Genomic DNA, 17,891 nt, shown 5'->3' with positions numbered 1-17,891 from the left:
ATTTTTTAATGACACATTATTATTATTATTATTATTATTATTATTATTATTATTATTATTATTATTATTATTTTAATGACACATCATAAATTAAATATTTAAAAATAAATAATATTTTAAAAAATGCAATTTTCTCTCTCTGTGTACCATTTCACTCCCTTCCGCTTCATCTTCTTTTGTTCCCACCTTCTACCATTTTCATCCCAAAAATAAAAATCACCATTTTCATTTTTCTTCATAGTTCACACTCAAAAATTTATTCAATCACAAAATGTGATAGATTATAATTAGTTCTTGCACATGTTTTATGGTTCTATTTATTTTGATTTGATAAAAAGAGATATCAAGAAAACTTCAAATTGAAAAAAATATATATTTATATGTAAATTCTTAAAGAATTAAGTTAATAAAAATGGTGAATGGTATATTTTCTTGCAAAAGAAACTTTTTTCAATTTTTTATTTGATGATTTTATTGTGATAATGTGTACGTCAAATAAGAAGAAGAGAAATGGAGTAGGGGTTGGTGTGGATGTGGGCTGAGGTTGAAGAAGAAGAAGAGGAGAAAATGAGTAGGGGTGGGGGATGAGGTTGAAGAAGAAGAGAAAAATGGTGGGGTGGAGTGGGGGAAGAAGATAGAAGGGGTGGGGTGTAGTGAAGAAGAAGTTTTTTAGTACTTTTTTTAAAAAAATTATTATTATTGTTTTGTATTATAATTTTGATAATTTTAAATTAAAAATATTGTATTCACTTGCTTCAAAACGCGTGAGGTTACGTATTTGTCCAACTAAGCCATTTTAGTGCCACATAAACTCGATCAATGGTCAGAGGGGTTTAAAAAATAGAGGTTCATTGAGTTTTAAGTGTTCATTTGGCAAAGCGATGAGTAGAAGGGTTCAACTGACAAACGAAGCCAAGTACGGGGGCCTCCCAAGTCATTCCGCCTTATTAAAAACTTAACTTTAAATGATGACAACCAAATAGAAACAAAGAAAGTATACTTTAATTTAGAACCATAATAATGAAAAATCTTCTTTTTTGGTTAAACAGTGTGAAACACAGGGAGTATTCGAATATCAAATAGGTGACCAAGAGTGTGTATATATATAGAGAGGTGTTCACAGTTTGTATAAAAATCGATTCAAACTGAAAAATCGAACCAAACTGATTAAATAAATCGATTGAATTTGGTTTGGTTTTAGATTTTTAAAACCCGACAATATTTGGGTTGGTTATGATTTTGTTCGGAAAAAATCAATGCAATAACCGAACTGAACTGATAAATTATATACATGTATTTTTTTATTATACATACATAATATATTAATTTTATAAACAATTTTAAAGATCATATATATATGTTTTCATCAAAATTTATTTATAATTTACTTATGAAAGCAAAGCTGTCCAATGTGATACCATTTATCTTATTGGTTTCATGTATATGGGTTATGAGGGTCTATGACAATTCTTTATGAGATTGAAAATGTCAATGTCTCTTCCTTCTAGGCCAATATAATGAATTTCGAAGCTTTAGTCATATTAACTCAATGATCAAAAGTTATGTAATGTCAATCATTCTAACGAATTTTCGTTTTGAATGGATTGTTGTAACTTTTTTCACGTTTTGAATGAAATATTTCTTTTATTTTTATATATGGTTAATAACCGAATAACTAAACCAAAAAATATGTATTATATTTGGTTTGGTTTGGTTTGATTTTGATAATCTTAAAACTAATTAAATTGATTTGATTTTAATTTTGATCAATAACCGTTTCAAATCGACCCGTGAACACCCCATATATATAATTGAGACTGAAAAATCATTAGTTAAATTAGATCATTTTTTTTAAAACGGAAAGATTATGTGACGTAGGGAGTATTTATAATATATAATCGAGATTACTGGTGATTAGTCAATAATAAATTCATTGAACAAGCTTAGATCCACCGACGAAAAATTGGATCCCCTTTCTCCATCAGTCAACCCCCTCCATTAACCGTATAAATCAAGCAAAATCCCCATTTTTTTAGCCATACATCAATCACCAAACTTCTCTGCATTTGACCAAAGAAATTCTTAACAATGGCAACCGCTTCACCAACACCAGTTCTACCAATTTCCAACCCCCAAACCACCACCACTACCGTCGCCGCCGCCACCACCGATACCCAACAAACCATTACCGGTGTGGGTCCTACCCCTGCTCTCCGTTCATTCATCAACCGCATCTCCGAAACGGTCCAAGGTGGTCTCTCCAATCGCCGTCCATGGGCTGAACTCGTTGATCGTTCCGCCTTCGCTAAACCCGAATCTGTTTCCGACGCTACCCTCCGTATCCGTAAAAACTACTCCTATTTCCGTACCAATTACCTTTCTCTCCTCGCCGTTGTCCTCGCTTTCAGTCTCATTACAAACCCATTTTCCCTCATTTTTCTTACCGGTCTCCTCGCTGCTTGGCTTTTTCTTTACCTTTTCCGTCCATCAGATCCGCCTTTGGTTCTATTTGGTCGGCAGTTTTCTGAACGGGAAACGCTTGGGGTTCTCATCGTTTCCTCCGTTGTTGTTATTTTTCTCACCAGCGTTGGATCTGTTCTTGTTTCTGCTTTGATGATTGGTCTCGCAATTGTGTGTACACATGCTGCTTTTAGGGTTCCTGAGGATCTTTTCCTTGACGATCAGGAGTCTCCGGCAACTGGGTTTCTCTCTTTCTTGGCCGGCGCCGCCCCTACTTCCGGCCCCGCTGCTGTTTCCGCTAGGGTTTGAGGCTACAACGACGCCGTATTGAGGTCCAAGGAAATTGATTTCTTATATAGGTAATTGAAATTGATTAGTAGATAAAGAGAATAATCAAAATTAGATGATCAAAAATTATGTTAATCCAAAGAGATTGTTCTTTTTTTGTTTTTCTTTTTTTTTAATATGCAAATGTATAATCAGGATCTGCTTGGGATTTTGTTTATGTAATTTGTTATAGTAGAATGTTTACATATCTAATCATTTGATTGATTTATTTCTTAATTTTTGTTGATACATGATAATGATTGTTATGTATGTTTAATGTTTACCAAATGTTTCAATTTTAAATTTACATAATTAGAGAGCAGCATGACCAAAAAGATCACTCCTAATGTTTATTCATGTTGTTATACTAAACATTTCATAATTAATGTATTAAATTGTTGTCAAAAGGGTAATTAATATCCTAAAACTTGGGTTGTGGGAGTACTTGGTTATGGTGCGCAGACTCTTTCACTTTTGATGTTGTATTTGTGTTATATGGAGATTTTTAATGTTATTAGTTGTGGTGGACGGTATTTTATCATTTTTAATTAGAGTTCCGAAATTCAAGTGAAATGAAATTGCTAATGCTCTATTCTTTCAAGTAAAATTTCTCGATCCAAATACGAATTAATTGAACTTTAAAATAGATATCAAATATTGAGTTGCACATCGAAAGGATTGGAGATTTTTGGTTTGAAGGCAATCTCATACTTGGCTCTTAGCTTTGCCCGAGCTTCAAAATAGATATCGAACTTTATTGGAGATATTTGGTTTGAAGCAACCTCATACTTGGATCGTAGCTTTGCTTGAGCTTCAAAATAGATAACGAACATTGAATCGTAAATCACAAAGATCAGAGATTTTTGGTTTGAAGGCAACTTCATACTTTGCTCCCCCGCCCACACACACAAAAGTTTGTTCTTTACCAGTTTTTTATGACATTGTGATGAAATGACCTTAAGATTGTTATTTTCCTACGATTCCATGTTTGTGAGCTTTGGCAATTGCTCATGTAGCAGAAAGGGTGAAAGCCAACATTGTAGTTACGAGTTTGCTAGAAGCTTAAACCTAGTATGTGTTAAAAAGATTTGTTTAATATGCTTAAATAGTTTATTCACAACTCAATAAAAAAAAAATTTAAAAAACATTGATCCAAAACTCATAAATTAAAAATCCTAACTTTACCTCTATAGTTAGCGTCTTAGCGATGAAGGAAACTAATTTCAATACATATGGCAATAATTAAACAGGACTGATAACTTTCTTCTAGGAATATAGCAGTCTATAAGAAAGTAATCTGCCTTCCCTATTAAGCTTAAGGTCCACAATTTAAAATAGCTATAGTATTAGCGAAACTAGAGTTGTGGGAGATAACAGAAAAACAGTAAAAAAATCTATAGCTAATACAGAATCTGGCAAATCCTTGGTTGCAATCCGCTGCTTCTTCCATTTATAAGCAGAAGCCAAAATGTTAAGATTGTTCGCCTCCGGTAAAAAATAGTCTATGTACTCCTCGTACGCTGCTGGACCATCCTCCGTCTCTATTTGCCTTCTCTTCTTCAGTTTCCTTGGTAGTTTGGCACGGACTAAATTGGCATTCCCAAGCTCACCAAAATTGCTTTCCATATATATCCATGTTCTTTCTTCTTTCAGTTCAAGTAAGAAACGGCCCTCTCAAAGACATCTCTGGCATGTTGCAGACACTTGTTTTTCTGTTTGATATCAGAATCATCAATAGTTGAAGCCTCAAACTTTGCACACCTTTAAATGTTTCGTGCGGTTAAGAAGTCTTTCATATAGTGCTCTTGTTCTTTCAAATTCACCCTCAGAGATCTCAAAGTCGATGTAAGCCAGTGCAGGTTGGTCAATTGCAAGCTCAAAAACAGCTCTGGCTCTCTCTGTTTCATACAAGGACCTCTCTAACTCAGCGAATTTGCTCCAAGCATAGCAATTTTCAGATGACCATTCTAAGTACTTCTCATAAAGCTTTCTGCAATGGTCTGATGGGGAATCAGCTTAAGACACTCCCTGTAGACATATCTGGTCCTTTCCATGTCTTGTGCATCAAGCTCTTCATATAATATGCATAATTAATCCATAAGTAAATGTATCGCTGCCAATACCGCTTCTCTTCAGCAGGAGGAACATTAGCAATGGCTCTTTCATAAACCACGAGGATTCTTCCTTACTTGATCCTCATACTGAAACCTACTTTTTCCAACTATAGCATCCTTCCCTATCACCATACTGCTTTTCAAATGCCACAAACTTGTTGTACAAATCTTGATCAGCTCGCCCTTTCGGTATGTGATCAAGTGCAAATTTATATATGCACCTTGATCTGTCCGTCTCCCTCGTTAATGTGCATGTGTTTCCATAGGTTCATTACTAAGCTGACTGTTAATTGATTATATCAAATACTAATCAAGGGTAACATCTAGCAACACTCATTAACGACCGTATCACATGAACTATATGATATATATCTCAAAAATTATATAAGTAAAACTCAATTTAATGTAGCTAATTTTGTTATATATGTACATGTGGTTTTTTTTTTTTTTTTTTTTTNTTTTTTTTTTTTTTTTTTTTTTTGCCCAGTAAAAAATTGAACATATACCTTTTTATAGATTTATTACAACAAAATGTTGGAAAATTTGTCAATTGAAGAACAAAGGTTAATATTTATTTCGAAGAAAATAAGAGTAGCATAAGCCTTTCAACCTTTTGTTCTTATTTAAACGGTGTTCATATATTTATATTAGTAATTGTAATTTAATTATATATATATATATATATTAAAAGGTTATTTCGTGTTGTTTGGTATAATATTATTATATCTTTTATTTTATTACTTTTTTATTGACATTTTTATGAGGAAAAATAAGAGACCAAATTATATAAATAGAAATTATACAACAAATAACTCTCATACTTCTAAAATTCAATTACTCGTGCTTCGAATTAAATTTTAAGTTTGTATACAAATATACTTATGAGGCATCATAAAATACACAAGAAAGAAAGAATGAAAGAAAGAAAAAAATAATACAATACACATATCATTACGACTTTAGTCATTAAAAGTAGAAGAAAAACAAAATCAACGCATAATTGTCTAAGATCTTGTCATATCTACTTCACAAGCCTATCAATATTCAAAGCTTTCTTCTTCTTTTTCAAGTCAAACAAAGGTAGAGAGACATCACTCTTGTTGATATTCAGTACTTCACAAATCTATCACTATTCAAAAGCTTTTTTCGTGTAAAAATTAAAATCAAGAGGCATCATATCATAGATAAATAAGAACAAAAAGAGAGAGAAAATAAAGAAAGAAAAAAAGAAATAGTACAATACACATCTCATTAAAAAATAGAAGGGAAGTTAATATCCACTTCACAAGCCTATTACTATTCAAGAGCCTCCTTCTTCTTTTTCAAGTCAAATAAAAGCATGAATATAATACAATGGTGAAAATGAAGGATAACTTCACATAGAATAGCATGAAACAAAAAATATGAATTTATATAGAAAATAATGGAGGAATACCATAAGGTTTCATATTTAATATTTAAAGGTTATGAATATGAAAAGTTGAAAATTGTGAGAGTTATGAATATATGCACATTACTAATAAAGAAGTTATATTATAGTGAAAGGTGGAAAGTTGAGTACTTGAATATAAAGACTTTATGAGATATTAAAAATAAAACAAATAATTAAATGAAAAAAATGGTCAAAAAAAAGGAGAAAAAAGATAAATATCTTCAATGATTTCTGGACCTGAATGATATTGAAAGCAAACATGGTTAGTAAGCTACTGAGTGTTGGACTGAATGAGAGTCAACCTCCCGGCTGCATTTAGGAAAGACAAAATTTCAAAAACAGCAAACATAATAGATATAATAAGACTTTATAACTATAGTTTTGATAATTGTGTTTCTTAGTTATAGTTAGTGTAAATTTCATTTATGACATATATTATAGTACTATTTTCAAGCCATAACAGTAGATTTAGACTTTCAAGCTATAGCATTAAAAATTTCAGGTTATAACAAGTTAAAAAAAAAAGAAATGTTTTTATTAATTGGAAAAAACTTAAAAAATAAATAAAAAGATAAACAAAAAAAAAACGGAATTAGAAATAATAAAGTAAAAAACTGAAATTGTGGGTTGTAATTTAATTTGAATTTATTGTAGATGATTAATGAGTCTGGTAATTGATTCTGTATTCAAGGTAGGCTATTTCGTCCTAGCTTTCCAATTTCTCTGTCCTAACAGCGTTCGAAGCCTAACATCCTTGCAAGCTTTGGATTCTTTCCTATCTCTGACCGGGAAAGAGCAGCATGAAATAAGGGATCCAAACTAATTAAGAATATTCAGTTTCCTTAATTCACTCTAATTTGTTAAAATTAATTCAAAAATCTGATTTTAAAAATCAATTTCCATTTATTTAATAAATGATTAATCTATTTATGGTTTTTTATTATTAATTAATAATATGTAATTAATAAGGAAAAAATGAAAAAAAAAAAGGGAATAGGGGTGTCAATTAAATTTGAATTAATTTAAGATAATTATTAATTAGCATGAATTAAGGAATCTCAAACTAATTAAGAATATTCAGTTTCCTTAATTCACTCTAATTTGTTAAAATTAATTCAAAAATCTGATTTTAAAAATCAATTTCCATTTATTTAATAAATGATTAATCTATTTATGGTTTTTTCTTATTAATTAATAATATGTAATTAATAACGAAAAAATGAAAAAAAAAACGGAATAGGGGTGTCAATTAAATTTGAATTAATTTAAGATAATTATTAATTAGCATGAATTAAGGAATCTCAAACTAATTAAGAATATTCAGTTTCCTTAATTCACTCTAATGTGTTAAAATTAATTCAAAAATCTGATTTTATCCATTTTTCTTCCATGTTTCTCTCTCTTCAATTTTCTTCCAGAAATTTTGTCACTGGCGACTAATTGAAGTTTTTTTTTATTTGAAAAATCCTATTTTTTTGTGATGGACAACTACGTATCAATATTAATTAAACATGGCGGAAGATGGGATCCTTCAGGTTAGTATTTTTAATTGTTTACTATTTGTATTTGAATTTCATTGAAATGAAAAAAAAAAATGAAACTGTAAATCACATTTTGTGATTTTGGTTTTGTACATCGTCACTATATTGAATGTGATATGTTTTTTTGTATAAACAATACGTTTTGTTCATAATACGTATTAGTTGTTGTGAAACTGTAATATTAGTGATTTTCTTGGTAAGTTTCTGTTTTTTGGTAGGGGTTTAATGTCACTATATTTTTTGTTTTTTGGTTATTTTTTATACTGGCAAAACAATGATTTCGTGAGAAGTTGCCGCAATATATGAAAGATTTGAGTATAAATGTATAACATATAAATATTTTTATCGTTGTAGATTGGGTACGTAGATCAAAATTATAATATTGATTACTGTTTTTTTTCCTGAAAAAATAAATTAAAATGTATAGTTTTGAATGAATTTGTTAGTATAAGTGTAATGAATTTGATATGAAAGTGTATTCACTAATGTGAAAAAAAGGTTATTTAGAATTTTGAAGAATTGTATGACAGTTGTTTTAAGTTGGTATGAAAGTGTGTTAACTAGTTAGTAAAAAAAGTTATTTAGAATTTTGAATAATTGTATGAAAAATGTTTTAAGTTGATATGAAATTTGAAATGTTATTATTTATATAAGTTTTGTCAATTATGTATAAATTTGTGTGAAAGGAATGAACTATTTGGTATGAGAAATGTATAAATTTGGTATAAATGATGATTGTATGTATGAAATTTGTATTGAAGTGGGTATGAAATTTGTATTTAAGTGGGTATGAAATATGAAATTTTATTTTTTAATGAAATCTGTTTGTAGTTTAATGATTTTTGTATGAAAAAATAATGATAAGTGTGTATAATTTTATTTTTATTTTTCTGTATTATGTAAGACTAATTGTTATTTTTTTTTAATGAAACAGGGAAATAAGTTGGTTTTCAGATGGAGGGGATTATATATGAGTATTCTAGTCTTTATAGTGGTCTAGTAAGTACGATAACATCGCAGCTAATGATAGATGTTAATATTCACAATATAGAGATAAAATATATAGTTAGTGATAGATGTCCCCCTGTTAGTATCCACAATGATGTTGGTGTGCGGTTTTTTTAGATCAAAAGAAAGCTAATGTAGATTTCTTTACGATTTCATATACTTGGAAATAAAATTTATTCCAAATTAATATATAAGATAGTGTAATTATTTGTACAGGTTTTCGATTTCAGATTCCAGATTTCATAGACGTGATTCATTAATTATTCATACAGATTTCATATACTTGGAAATAAAATTTATTCCAGATTAATATATAAGATAGTGTAAATATTTGTACAGATTTCAGATTCCATATTTCATATACGCGATTCATTAATTATTCATACAAATTTAATATACTTGGAAATAAAATGTGTTCCAGATTAATATATAAGATAGTGTAAATATATAACAAACTTTATACCAATCTTATTCAAGTTTCATTCCAACACGAACTTCAGCTTATATCACACATATTATACCAACAATAAATCAGTTTCATATAATCACACAATGCATATTATTTGTATACCAATATTATATCACAATTAATACAATATTCAACCATCAAACATTAAATTCAGTGTCATACACATATTAATCAAATTTCACACACATTTCATCCATTAATTGTACAATTTGGATACACACTGATATTTTAAAATAGTGAATCCAAATGGTATGAAATCTGTATATTACTAGTATCCTGAAATTATAATAGCCAAACAGTAATTCATATGTAGATGATATCTGATTGGAAGAAAACATATGGTATTATACATCATGAAATACTTAAACACAAAAAAGTTGTCCAAAAGTAAAAAAAAAATAGCATGTAATTCTAAAAAAGTAGAAGGTGCAATCAACTATTTCAAATTTCTTGTAGTGGTATCATTGTTGCAAGTTTACCAACAACTTCATTGACTAACTTGGTGTGAACAGATCCTCCCCTCATCGAATCATATACATGTAGACATCTAAGCTTGATTCGGAATACAACAAAAAATCAATGAAATTTCTCACTAATACTGACAGGAATAATGACATCGTCAACATTGTCCCAAGGAATGTTGGCAAGCAGTTTGAAGCCTCTAATGCACTGTCCAACATCGTGGTCGGGAGAAATGGATCTCATGTCACAATTTGACTCTCTCCACTGTTTCTCAATGTTATCGACCCATGTCATAAATCAACAGTCAACCGTACTGTATGATAGTGATATTGGAGAGTACTTTGCCTTCTTTCGCAAATAATACATAATGATATTAACATGTTGTTACCAAATGAAAAGCCATTAAAAATGTTTTTAATATATACAGAATGTTTATAAATTTCAGTCTTTCAATTTGTTTAATGCACTGTTCATGAACGTTTATTTTTAAGCCAAAATTCATTCAATAATCTTCTTTCCCTTTTGATTTGTCTGGGTCGTCCTTTTCTTTGCTTTATTTTTTTGCTCTTTCTGATCCTTCAACTGAGATGAATCACCCATCGCCTGATTTTCAACAATTTTAGACTGGGGTGTTCGAGTTAATATATTGAAAGTTGGAGCATGAACTTCATAAGTAGAAGTTCCTTCAACCAATCTGGGACTCTTTCGAGGAGTTTCAATGGATTTCTTAGACATGATTTTGTTGAAAAATTTAATTGGACAGACGATTGTGAAAATGGCGTAGTTGGCTGGTGAGAAAAATGGGAGAGACAAGGTGAAAGTGGGGTAGTGGGGGTGATGACGTGTAGATTTGAATAGGCGTGGGTGGAGGGTGGTGGGATTGAGGTATGGGAGGTTTGGAGTGTAACAGTAAACAAGGAAGTCTAATCTATGTAAATCTCTTAACATGTGTAACTGATGATTTCAGTTTTAAAAAAGAAACTGAAATCAAATTAATTAAATATTATTAATTAATAATATAAAAATATAAACAGATTAATCATTTATTAAATAAATTGAAATTGTTTTTAAATTAAATTAAATTAAATTGATATGTCATAACCCGTAAATAAACTGTTATAAGTAAGAATTGTTTAAAAGTATGTTTAAAACCCGTAAAATTTACTCTTAAATGTGTATATGGCGTGAATTTTCCTTATAGTTAGGGGTATACATGGCCGGGTTGGTTCGAATTTTTCAAATATCAAACCAAACCATTTGTGTCGGATTTTTGAATTTATAAACCAAACCAAACCAATAAAACTCGGGTTTTTCAACGTTGGATTTTTTTGGATTTTTTCGGGTTTTTTGGATTTTTGGTAAAATATTCATACAAACATATAATTTACTTGTATTTCAAATATGTCTTTAGTCCTACCAAAATACAACTATCTAAGGTGTTTCTTAAGAAAATAACACAAAATATGATATGATTAATGACACTAAAATATCCAACAAAAAAATTATAATAAAATCGCGTAAAATAAATATTGCAAATTAATAAGTAATAATAACAATGATCATAATTTAAAAGTACTAAATCATGCTAAAATAAGTTTAATAAGTATTAGTTACATGACTAAATATTAAAGGAAATTAAAATTAGATTATGTATTTTAATTGTCTAAACCTATGTAAAACTAAAGAACAAATATTCAATATTATTGTCATTCTTAGTGTTGAATTGATTTTTTTTTTGCATTAGTATTAATTTGATTATGATTTAAGTTTTATTATAATTACCAACATCTATGGACTATAATCTTTATTGCACCATTAAGAATTATAACTTTCAAACATGAAATAATATATTTTCTATTCTATTCTACTATATAATAAAAGGGAGTTTATACCCAAGTATAATATATAATATTCAAGATTGGGACACTCCCTTTTAAAAATCCCAATCTTGAATATTATATATTATACTTGGGCATAAACTCCCTTTTAAAATAATATATATAAATATATCTCACAAATGGAAAAGTCTCAATCAAGGAAGCAACATGTATCATTTACAAATGACTTAAAAAGCATTAAAAATTACAATAATTACCTATTTAAAATATTTAAAAGCTATATAATAAAATAGGTTGACTCTCAGAATTCTATCAGACTCACATATATTGGGACAGAAAAAATAACACATATGATTTTAAAATTACCAAAAAAGTATTATAAATAATAATAATTAACAACTTAAAATATCTGAAAGACATTTTAAAAGGGTTAATTTTGTAATTTTATCCATATCACATAAATTAGGACAAAGTGACCAGTAATGTACGTTATTTGAAAGTTACATAAAAATATTATAAATCACAATAATTAATAACTTAAAACATTTTTTAAAAAAATATGAAAATTTGGATGACTCTCCAAATTTTATTTGTGTCACATAAATTGAGACAACAAAAATAACATATATTGGGTCCATTTTAATTTATTTGTCTTATTTTTTTTTTTTTTTATATTTAAAAATTGCGTAAAAATACTATAAATCATGATAATTGACAACATAAAATATGTTTTGAAAAAAATACAAAAAATTCCACTGATTCTTGAAGTGAATCTATCGTAAAAATACTATAAATCATGATAATTGACAACATAAAATATTTAAAAAATGTTGTATGTGGGTAGTCTTATTATGCCTTAAATACCGTCAAAGAAAGTACAGGTTTGTGATAAAAAAAACTTATTCCTTTATCCACGCAAACAATCGCTTCAAAAACTCGATTATTAGCCCCAAAACATACCATTTATATTATTGGGCCCGTGCATAGCACGGGCAACATTATCTAGTTAAAAGATAAAAACTATGAAAAAGTATAAGAAATATTTAAAAATTATATCAAAGTAAATATTTTTACGTATAAAATAAAATTTTAAAATTATATATATAATGTCGGGTTGGTTTTTTTTAGTTGAAACCAAACCAACCCAAATATAGTCGGGTTTTTTTTCCGGTTTGACTCGGTTTGCGGTTTGGTTCGGTTTTGTACACCCCTAGTTATAATTCCGTTTTCTATGGAGACTGTAGTTTGTATATTTCTATCCATTGCGAATATACAAATAAGGTAAGTAAATACAATAGTTCACTTTGTATAAACAATAAAATAAATCACTTTTTCATACAACAAATCGCTTTATATCAATTGTAATAGAAAATTAGGGATAATCGTTAGTCAGAACATAGCCGATCTCCTACCAATTATTTTTTTAAACCTTAGGCATGATTAATTCACATTTCTCCAATTAATTAATCTGTTCTAAAGATGAGAAGAAAAATAAAGTAATAAAGAGGGTGTGCTTTTAGCTAAAATTTGTATGGAAAAATTCTTTTCGTCAGAAAATTTGGCTAGAATTTGGTCAGAATGATTTTTATCTATGTTATTTTACCCTTTTAACTTTAATATCTTTTAACTAAAAAATGTAAAAAAAAATCAATTTATTTTAAAATGAAAAAGATATTATACACTTTTTAAATTTTCTAGCCATTTAGCATTACCCAATTTGTATTTAGTAATTTGATAGACATTTCAAATCAAAGATGGTAAATTTTAATTAAATTCGATAGCATTTAAAAAAAAAATTAATTGGGGATAGGGGAATGAAAAATGGGGAAGGAGAATATAAGGTGCATGACGACAGCACGAGACATCGAACTCATGCCAACAAGTGAAAGTTCATATATAGTGTGATAATTTGAGGGGTATTCTTTAGCCCATAAAACAGGCTAGAGATACTTATAAATCAATGAATAAATAGAGGATATTTATAAGTCATTTTTTATACGTTAAAAGATATTTTTGACCCTTATTCATTAACTAAATTTGGTTCAATCACATTACTTGTGACTTTTATCTTATAAATATACTTATTTTCAACCATGCAAGTAAATTACACATTTTGGTGACCTTTTGACATTGTCTTATTATACTTATCTTTCTTTGCGTGTAAGTCACATAAAATTATGTCAAGTCAATATCGATCAAGTAAAATGAAATCGAGAGAGTATTACACATTTTCTTATGTGGCCTTTTGGCATTAACTTTGCGCACAAGAAACAAATAGTCACAAAATTGTAGTGTAGAAACTGAAAGATCTCTACATAAGTGGAAAGAATCAAAGAATACACAAAATTCGTGGCCACCAAGAAAATGGACAGGAGCCCACCAAAGCATCAAAAGATAATACTCCCTCCGTTCCATTTTATGTGGCACTATTTCCTTTTTGGTCAGTCCCAAAAAGAATGTCACATTTCCTTATAAGGTAACTTTATAAAGGTACAATTCCTCTTTTATCCTTGTTGGTCCCACTTAATCTTAAAATAATACTCCAATACATTTATGAGGAGAGAGAAAAAAGAGTCTACTTTTTAAAGGGCAATTTAGTAAACATTTCAAAGTCTTCTTTTATTTCTTAAACTCCGTGCCCGGTCAAATGTTGCCACATAAAATGGAACGGAGGGAGTAACATTTTTTTGTCTTTAATTTAGAAAATATATTTAGTTTCAATTTTTGTGATACTGTTTAATTTGACATACAATTTAAAATGAATAAAAAGCTTTTGAAACTCATGATTGAAACAAATCTTATATATTTGTGTAGTTGTAAACATGATATTATGCATAATTCTATGAGACTTGACAAAAACTTTTTAGATATTTTAATTATTTAAAAGGTGGCGAATCAAGTAGAAAACACGGAAGATAATAACAATAGAGTTCCATCATATTATTTTACAATACTGTAAAAATAATGTTAAGCAAAAACAAAATACTTAGATCACTCGAGCAAAACAATTTAATTAGATCACACGTAACAAAATTAATCAAGACAAGACTTAAGATTTGAATCTACTAATATTGAATATTCAATAAGAAAAATTTAAATCTTACAAGAAAAAATATCTAATACTAAAAAATTTAAATCTTACAAGAAAAAATATCTAATACTCTATAACTTGTTATTCAAGGCTAGGAGTGTGCATTGGTCGGTTCGGTTCAATTTTCGATTTTTAAATACGTTAAACCAATAATCAAATCAATAAGATAATTTATTTTTTTTATCAATTTTCAATTTATGGATTTTTGGTTTAACCAATAAGAAAAATACTTATAAAATAAATATATGACTTCTCTAATAAATTTGACGCGATAACACAATAATATAACTTTGCAAATACTCATAAAATAGAAACAATAAAAACAAACATGAAAAGAACTATACAAATATAATACAAAGAGAAATTAAGTTGTTGTAAACTCAAATCCACTATGAAGAGTAAATTGAAGGCCGAAAGACAAAGACAATAACTAGTAAGGTATTGGTATTAATATTTAATATTTATGTACAAGTAAAAGTAGTAAATTATTAGTCTTAATGGGTTATTGATTTACCAATAACCCAATTTTAAAAATTAATATCAAATCGATAACCCGATAATTTTTTTTATAAAACCATTAAAAATACCCTTAACCTAATAGTATTTTTTTCAATTCAATTTATCACTCGGTTCGAATTTTTCACACCCCTATACATACAAGGCTATTGATTTTTCTTGTAGATTAAGTATTAAGTTATTATCCGAGATGCTACGAATTAATTTACCTTCTGTAATATGAATTAACATTATAGTTTGTGTAGTTGAGACTAATGAATGTTAATCGGTTGGCTTGTCGTGGTTTCCATCACCTAGGCACAAAGGCAAAAATTATATTTAAACTTGCTTTTAACATATAAATTTAATCGGTATAATTTAATATTTTAAAATTATTTTTCTAAAATTAAAAATCTATATAATTTTATATAAAAACCTACCATCTATACTAAAAGAAATCTATATTTTTTAAAAAGTCATTGTCACCCCCTAGAGATAAACTTGGCACTATTACTTAGTACCCAAGGAAAATCCCTTAATTAATTGGTTACTTAAGATAAGAATAGTAAATATAGTTAAGTAATTCACACCATCAGCACACGTTACTACCCAAAAAAAAAACACGTTATTTGTTTATTTATTTAATTTTTACCAAAAAACGAATCCCAATGCAAATTCAATTAGGAAAAGGATTTCAACAAGTCAAAAACAACGGTATAAATACACAACAAACAAGAACATTCGTAAAAACGACTATTCATTGGACCAAACCAAAATACAAAACTTCCAATCAAACATTTATTTATTTATATATATCTTTGATGGCTTCTCACATTTTCCAGAGGTGATTTTCTTCTCTTGCCAACTTTGTAGTACTTAGTATTCTCAATTTATAATTAGTTTTAATTTTTATTGTAATTATTTGACGAAGTTTGCCCTAATTTTAAACTGTTCATATAACTATGAATTTTTATGTTAACAGGAAACTGAAAAGAAGGCGTAATGGATCTGATTCGATAGAAGAGATTTTATTAAGATGGAGAAATTTTAATCCGGAGGTTGATTCGAACAATGAACAAGTGAAGAAGAAGAGAAAATCTCCGGGCAGTGGATCAAACAAAGGTTGTATGCCAGGCAAAGGCGGTCCTGAGAATTCGGGTTGTAAATACAGAGGAGTAAGGCAGAGGACTTGGGGTAAATGGGTGGCTGAAATTCGCGAGCCTGTGTATAAGAGCAAAGGAAAGCGACTTTGGCTTGGTACTTACTCGACTGCTTGTGACGCTGCTATTGCTTATGATGAAGCTGCTAAGGTTATGTATGGATCCAATGCCATACTTAATTTCCCTAATTGTTGTGACACGTCGAGTAATGGTAACATTACTCGAACATCTTCACTTGAATCGAGTGGTCAATCGTCTGTTGATCATGAAGATTTAGTTGTTCATGCAGAGAAGATTGAAATTGAATCGGATTTGAAAACATCAGATACACCAGACGATGATGATGGTGGTGGTGTTGTAAATACAGATTTAAGTTATGATTATGCTAATCATGGTTCACCTGCTTGTTCCTGGACTGAAGAGGAATTGGAAGTAATCACGGAGGAGAACTCCGAGATAGAACTAACCAATTTGGAGGGCGATTCGAGATTTTTTCCTAAATCTCAAAAATCTTGTGTTAAAGTTGAGACACCTGTAATGGAAGAAGAAACTGACAAGGATGAATTAGTACATAACGATGTCTCAAACACAACAGACGTGAAGCCAACCGTCATGTTTAACAAAGATGACTTCTCGAGGGCTGATGAAATTTGTAACTCCAATGATCAAATTGTGCTACAAGACATGGATTTTAGGTCTTCTGAAAACCTGAATGAAGATGTTAGTACGCGTCTAGAATACATGGAGCATTTTCTAATGGAAGATAATTGTTCAATGGAAGCGACAAATATATCAGACATATTTTCTTTGACAGAGAACCATGATGAAGCTTTCGATTTTCAGAGGTTTTTAGAAGAATCATTTGATTTCAAGCCAATGGTAGTACCTCAAGAGTCTGCTGAGCTAAACTATGCGAAGAATGAGAAGCAATTTGATTGTAAATATGCATACAACCAGCAAATCGACCTCCAGAACTCAGAGACAAATTCCGAGATTCGACTAGATAGAATAATAAGCAACCAGGCTGATTGGAAGGACCAAAACTTGCGTGCTTTCGGATTAGATGACTTTGGAGCAAGCAATAGTTGGCAACCAGAGGATAATATCGAAGATTTGTCTATGCTCAACTTTGATTTTGATATATCATCCTATATTAAGGATATTAATTAGGAAAATGTAATGTTTCAATTCATTATACTTGTGATACTTTTGTAACTATAGTCTGCTAGAAACATAAATTAGAAAGATTATAATGGTCTTCGTATGAACTCGAAAAACAAGTTGTTTTCTAAATTATTTTCTCATGTTTGATTGGTGAGGGGAAAATTTCTAATATTTGGTTGATGAATGAAAAAAAATATATTTTTGGCTAGAGAGTGGAAAATAACTTTTAGGAAAATAGTTTCTGACCCGCAAACCAACTTCGATAATCAATTCACGACCCGATACCGACATTCAAATTGGGACACAATCTTGATGACCATTTCGGGATCT

The 17,891-nt window shown here is 29.3% G+C and overlaps 2 protein-coding genes across 2 annotated transcripts; both read left to right on the top strand.

Moving 5' to 3' along the window:
• Positions 1–2,056: 2,056 nt before the first annotated feature.
• Positions 2,057–3,000, top strand: LOC125866114 (PRA1 family protein B4-like). The gene has a single exon (XM_049546411.1). The coding sequence runs from the start codon at positions 2,089–2,091 to the stop codon at positions 2,767–2,769; it is 681 nt and encodes a 226-aa protein (XP_049402368.1). The 5' UTR covers positions 2,057–2,088; the 3' UTR covers positions 2,770–3,000.
• A 13,176-nt stretch (positions 3,001–16,176) lies between these two features.
• LOC125865265 (uncharacterized) lies at positions 16,177–17,659 on the top strand. Its single transcript, XM_049545466.1, has one exon. The coding sequence runs from the start codon at positions 16,200–16,202 to the stop codon at positions 17,565–17,567; it is 1,368 nt and encodes a 455-aa protein (XP_049401423.1). The 5' UTR covers positions 16,177–16,199; the 3' UTR covers positions 17,568–17,659.
• Positions 17,660–17,891: the final 232 nt, after the last annotated feature.

Source organism: Solanum stenotomum, chromosome 5 (genome assembly GCF_019186545.1).
Source record: "Solanum stenotomum isolate F172 chromosome 5, ASM1918654v1, whole genome shotgun sequence".
NCBI classification, from domain to species: Eukaryota; Viridiplantae; Streptophyta; class Magnoliopsida; order Solanales; family Solanaceae; genus Solanum; species Solanum stenotomum.
The sequence above is the reverse complement of the archived record's forward strand: the minus strand, read 5'-3'. Positions and strand labels throughout refer to the sequence as shown.